This window comes from Cottoperca gobio, chromosome 8 (assembly GCF_900634415.1).
Source record: "Cottoperca gobio chromosome 8, fCotGob3.1, whole genome shotgun sequence".
Lineage (NCBI taxonomy): Eukaryota > Metazoa > Chordata > Actinopteri > Perciformes > Bovichtidae > Cottoperca > Cottoperca gobio.
The window spans coordinates 17,166,170-17,172,795 of record NC_041362.1 but is presented as its reverse complement, the minus strand read 5'-3'; the positions used below and the strand labels follow the sequence as shown (position 1 = coordinate 17,172,795).

The 6,626-nt window shown below is 39.8% G+C and overlaps 1 protein-coding gene and 1 non-coding gene across 5 annotated transcripts in view; one reads left to right on the top strand and one right to left on the bottom strand.

Annotated features, from left to right (window-relative positions):
* Window positions 1-2,073: 2,073 nt before the first annotated feature.
* trnas-aga (transfer RNA serine (anticodon AGA)) lies at window positions 2,074-2,155 on the bottom strand. The gene has a single exon. It is a non-coding gene; the product is annotated as a tRNA-Ser (tRNA).
* Window positions 2,156-3,007: 852 nt separating this feature from the next.
* Window positions 3,008-6,626, top strand: part of bptf (bromodomain PHD finger transcription factor) — a 28,597-nt gene continuing 24,978 nt past the window's right edge. For 2 of the 4 annotated variants that reach the window (XM_029437101.1, XM_029437100.1), the window contains exons 1-2: window positions 3,008-3,801; window positions 4,955-5,777. In XM_029437101.1, coding sequence (XP_029292961.1) covers window positions 3,297-3,801; window positions 4,955-5,777 — 1,328 coding nt within the window. In that variant the 5' untranslated portion in view covers window positions 3,008-3,296. The remainder of the gene's footprint in view (window positions 3,802-4,954; window positions 5,778-6,626) is intronic. The other 2 variants (XM_029437103.1, XM_029437102.1) reach the window with 1 other exon arrangement.

The following is a 6,626-nucleotide window of genomic DNA, read 5'->3' as shown; positions in this document are numbered from 1 at the left end:
ACAAAATATTTTGGTCTGCCATTTCTTTTAGTGTGTAGTTTTTTTAATTAATTTGAACTATTTCCTTCTTCTTAATGATTGTGTGTGACATAGTACATATAGTATTGGCCTTTCAAACACAAAACAACCTGCATCTGAGGAAAGCTTAGTCTCCAGTAATAGTGAAAAACGTATGAGTTTTGGATTTGGACTCAATGTATCGAAATGAAATAACAAGCAATATGTCGAGTAAATGAGTAAAACAGTAGGGGGCGCTGTTTCATCACTCGTAACCTTTACAGTGGTGACTTCGGCCACTTCCATTATTGCTTTGTTAAACATCAGCACGGCATTTCGTCTGCATATGTCATTGTTTTGTGTGAAATTGATGTTAAGTATAATGATTCAAAAATAATTTTAACGTTGTTGACAGGATTCGAACCTACACGTGGAGACCACAAAGGATTTCTAGTCCATCGCCTTAACCACTGGGGGGGACAATAGTCTGATTAGGAGGGAAGGAAAAGAAGGGGGAATAACGGGGGAGAGAGAGAGAGAAAGAGAAGAAAGCACAGATATATATATATATGTATATATATATATATATATATATATATATATATATATATATATATATGTATATATATATGTATATATATATATATGTATATATATATATATGTATATATATATATATATATATATATATATATATATAATACACTGTGTCCCTGCAGCACATAAACACACACTTGTGTATTTATACACATGATTCATATTTATACTGTGAATTTCATAATTGTATATGTATCTGTCTTTATATATGTATTTAACAATACATAGTGACCCTGCAGAACATAAACACACATGAAAGCAGTTATAAATTACAGTAGGTAATATTAGCGATGGATATTGTAAAACCTTGCAGCACATAAACACACATTGAAATAACACTACCGTATCACTAGACATCATGAATTACAGTAGGTAATATTCACGGTGTATATTTTTGCAACCTTGCAGCACATAATGACAATCATAATATCTACGTGACAGTAGCTGTAAACGGGTAGTAAGCTAAATAAAATGGTAATTGATTATTGATTCGTTTGTACAACTACTTGTTGCCGTATAACGTGATGAAATTACTTTGAGCGATTAATTAAAATATAAATGTACTTTTACAACTGTTAAAGAAGAAAATAAAAACATTTAATGTTGTTACTTACTTTGAGGAGCTGTTTTACGCTTCGCGACACGTCCAAACTAGCATTGTGCTATATCTGGTGCATTTATTACACACTGTTGTAAATAAACAATTACATGAAGTGAAATGAAATGTTTATTTCAGGTATGCTGTGTATACATGTATATATTTGATTAAGGTTTTAACGTTAATTTAATGTTGAAACTTATGTAGAGAGGTGTTGATTCAATGTTATGGTCATTTAGAGACTGTAGTTTGTGGAGTGGTTGGAATGTTATATTATATGTCGGTTACAATATTGTTATTATTATAATGTATTAATATTATTATATTGTTATACACAAGTACTTGGATTGCATATTATAATCCTCAATCCTGCCAGAGTGGAGATTTGATCCGGCAATCTCGTGGATGTGTTTCCCTCCTCCAGAAATACATAAAAAACTACTTTTTTTGTCTTTAAAAAAATGCTAAGGTATAAAAAGACTTTTAAATGCCAGTGAAAATGGGCGCTACAGAATTGTGTTTTCTTGTCTTTCTCCCTTTTCTTCTCCCCCCGCCCCTTCCCCCTTCGTGTCCTTTCTTCCCCCCTAAACAGACTATTGCTCCCTGGACAGCGAGCGACGTGATTGGTTTAGGTCCAATCTCACAATGGACAGTGAGTATCGTGATTGGACGGATGCAGTGTGTCGAGTAAATGAGTAAAACAGTAGGGGGCGCTGTTTCATCACTTGTAACCTGTGTCACAGTGGTGACTTCGGGCACTTTCATTATTGCTTTAACATCAACACGACATTTCGTCTGCATATGTCCTCGTTCTGTGTGAAATTGATGTTGAGTATAATGATTCAAAGGGACTTTCCCAAATCTGCTCAAAAATGATTCTACGTTGTCGGCAGGATTCGAACCTGCGCGGGGAGACCCCAATGGATTTCTAGTCCATCGCCTTAACCACTCGGCCACGACAACTCACACTAGTTACATGTATGCTGTTATAATTCATACCTAGGTTGTTAATACACTAGAAAAATGTTATTAAATCATTAAGTTAGGCCGTGTCAGTGACTTCTAACGATTTCGTCATAACAACTGTACTGGCAGTAATTGGGATGGACAACTACCACTCGACTCACCTCAGTTTATATAGTTATAATTTGATTGCTGCATTGTAACCATATATTTTTTTATGCTATCAAATTAATAAGGTAATGCAACCCTCTTGTAATCATTTTGTCTCCATTAATATTAACACACACGTGGCAGTTGTACGTATTTTAATTTGTATAGGGAAGTCATTATGTTGCTACTCTGTATCTGACAGCTGTACTTGTACTTAGATACTCATGTATCTTTTACATGCAAAATACACGATAAACTGATACAATATTATGCATGTATAAGGGATAGCTAGGTATATAAACGTTGTCACATTTGCAAGGTAATGCATCAAGAATATAAGCATCTACAGCAACAACAATAATATAATAAAATATGAATATTCCATACATTACAACCTCCCACACATTCCCCTCCTGCATGTGAGCATCTAACAGGGCAATCTTAACATCGAAGAAAAGATAGCCTAAATGTTTTATCTTCTTGTAATAGTTTTGATCGTGTTTGCATTGCATTGCATTATCGGCATTACTCTGCTCCCATCTACAGCCCATAATAAGCTCATGTCTTCGCTGTTGCAACAACTGGGTTCCCCGTACAGTGCTCATTGAAACCCCACATATACTTCTATAAGTAAAACGAGTCGACGTGTGCCTTAAAATATTAAACTAATTGTAAGTAAATTGTCATTTCGGTCATTGTTGCCACTGAGCTGGAAGCCGTGTCACCACGTGACTCCTCTAGTGCGAGCCTGCTGTTTGTTCAGCCAGAGAGGCAGAGAAGAAGAAAAATGGCGGCTCTAGGCGAACCCAAACGGGACGCCGGGCTAACGTTTTGAGCTTTCACGCCCGAAAAGAGACCGGGGCTCCACGGGGTTACCGCACCGTCTGAACCTCCACCGGTCCAGCTTTGCAGGGGTGCTGCTTTCGCTCGCGTCCGTGAAGGCTAAATTAACGCAAAAATAAGGATAGTAAAATAATAGATTTCGCATATCATGAGAGGGAAAAGGGGCAGGCCGCCCAAACCGCTACAAGCAGAGGACTCGTCCCCAGCTTCGGCCCGAGGCTTGCGACCCAGGAGGAATCTGAAGCCCAGGTTGAGAGACAGCGGGGATGAGGACGCAGAGAGCCCCACAAGGGAGAGCCCCAAGTCGGCCAAAAAGAGGAAAGTGAGATCCGTCACGTCAACACGGGGCAGGGGACGAGGCAGAGGTGGCGGCGGTGTAAGAGGAGGCAGAGGGGGCCGTGGAGGAAAGCGGACGCCTGCGTCCAAAACAGTGGTGTACGATGACCACGAGAGCGACGAGGAGGACGATGCTGTCAGTTTGAGATCGGAGGAGGACGAGTTTGTTGAGGAGGAACCTCAGTCCGAAGAGGATGAGGCCCTCAAAGACGAGTCTGATTGCCTTGAAGATGATGTCCTGGACGAGGAGGAGGATGGTGCCAGCTACTGTACGGAGAGTAGCTTTCGGAGTCAGAGCACACACGCCAGCACTCCGGGTAAATAAACACTGCGATTAAACTGATGCTACAGTGTCTCAGCATACACTGCAGGGTTTATAAAATACATTCCTGAAATGCTGCAGACGATTGTTTTTGATCAGTGCAGGAAGCAGTAAGGTTATTGTTCAAAATGGAGAATGCACACTGTATGAACACAGGCCGCAGTCAGCTCATTAGTGCTACTGCAGGTGGATTGAATCTGTAGCTGGGTCACTAGCTTACCTTGTTGCCCCCCCCCGTCCTAAAGAACGTTTTAAATAATTCACACGTATTTTAAGAATACCTGCAAACGTCTCTAACTCGAAATATTATTCAGTTGCATTGAAGTTGATAACTTAGCTGCTAGCGTGCTAACGTTAGCATGTCCAATTAGCTTTTGCTGCCTACTGTCATCCTGAAGTCTGATAGTTAGATAACGATAACTTGACGTACTTATAGCTACACTCAACACTGCGTAAGGGGTGAAGAAGAAATTGTCGTTTCTGATTTAAGCTGATGGGAAAAGAAAATAGTTAGCTAGCTAACTTAGCGTGGCTAGCATGCCTGCCATTTTTACACTTAGGCAGCTTTCAACTTAGTTAAGCCTACAATTCATCACTCCAAATCTCATTAAAACATGTTAGCTAATAGCTACTGGGTGTCATGGTACAACAACAAGAGAGGGGGTTATAATGTGTGTAGTCTGACTAACATTTACGTGATTAGCCAGCTGGACAGCTAATGTTTTCCTAGATGCAGGAGGAGGAGGCAGTCTCATTTAGCTAATAGTGACACTGCTGGCCATGTGTTGAGATAGCTCAGCCAAAGTTTGCTACCAACTTGAAACCAGACTAATATGTTGAATTGTGTCTCTTTGTGTGGTTATAGCAAACTAACTGCACCTGTAGGTTTTTCAAAATAACGTGAATTACAACTACATTTTTAAATGATGCACAGCTGCATGCTAGAAATGTTGGTATACAAAAGATGGTTATTGCATAGAGGGCAGGGTGGATTTGATAAGATTAACTTTATGTATTGTGCACCATATATATATATATATATATATATATATATATATATATATATATATATATATATATATATATATATATATATGCTGTAGTCTATGGATCTTATGGTTTACTAATGTAATTTGTGTATCTTACAGGGAAGAAAAAGGTACGGGCTCCCCGACCTCGCACCCCCATCCTCGAGGAGAAGGAGATTCCTCTTCTTAAGCTTCCTGACACCTCTGAGGATCTCCTGGTGCCTAATAATGAGCTGCTCAATGCCACCTCCATCTACGAGGTGATACGGAACTTCAGCACGGTGCTGCGTCTCTCCCCCTTCCGCTTTGAGGACTTCTGTGCAGCACTGGTCGGGCAGGAGCAGTGCACTTTAATAGCAGAGACCCATAATTCCCTCTTAAAGGTCATCCTACGTGAGGAGGACACCTCCAACACTACCTTTGGCCCCGCCGACCTCAAAGACAGCGTCAACTCCACTCTGTACTTTATTGACGGCATGACATGGCCTGAGGTGTTGCGGGCGTACTGTGAGAGTGACCGGGAGTACCATCACGTCCTGCCATATCAGGAGGTGGATGAGTATCCCTATGGTCCTCTTGAAAGTAAGATCAAGGTGTTACAGTTCTTGGTGGACCAGTTTCTCACCACCAACATCGCTCGTGAGGAGCTGATGTCCGACGGCAGTATGCTGTATGACGACCACTGCCGCGTGTGTCATCGACTCGGTGACCTGCTGTGCTGCGAAACCTGCTCTGCAGTCTACCACCTGGAGTGTGTGAAACCACCACTGGTCGAGGTTCCAGAGGACGAGTGGCAGTGCGAGATTTGTGTGGCGCACAAGGTGCCGGGTGTCACAGACAGTGTGACTGAGGCGCAGAAGAACAAGCCCTACATCCGCCAGGAGCCCATTGGATATGACCGCCACCAGAGGAAATACTGGTTCCTAAACAGAAGGATTATCGTGTAAGTTCACCCTCACTGTCTTTCTGCTCCACTAGAATTACCGTTCTGTGCCAGCAGCTTTATTTTCTAAACTCAATACAGATGTTCTCAGAAAAGTCAAAGCAGAAAGAGAATAACACAAACGACAAACAATAGAGTGGTATCCGGCTGGTAACTTGGTCAAACACATTTACAACCCTTGAGGCAATGTCTCACTGTTATCATATATCTATATATATATATATATATATATATATATATATATATATATATATATATATATATATATATATATATATTTTCATTGTCGATTAATCTGTCAATTATTTAGCAAATAATCGACAAGTTGTTTGGTCCAGAAAATAGGGGAAGATGTTTGTTTCCCAAAGCCCAAGAAGACTTCCTCAGATGTCTTGTTTTGACCACAACTGAAATATATTAAGTTAACTGTCATAGTAAAGAAACCAGAAAGCATTCACTGTAAAGGACCTGGAAAAAACCAAAACAATTATTCAAATAATTTTTTTGTTGTCACCTCAACAAATTGTTAACTCTTTGCACCTCTAGTGATTAGTGTTGGAGCTACTTGTATAAATATATATTTAATTACTATTAAATATATATTTGATATAACGATCTGAGCATCTCTGTAATACATGTCACCATAGTCATGAATGTACATATTCAAAAATGGCCTTATGAAATATCCTCAATCTCAAACGTTTTTTGTTGTGCAACCCAATACACATGTATGTGTAATACGACAAACATGGGCCTCAAATTTGGTCTAATTAAAAAAAAAATGCAAACAAAATTGCAGCCAGTTGAATGCAGTTTCCTAGAAGGTAATCTTACATCATTACCAGACAT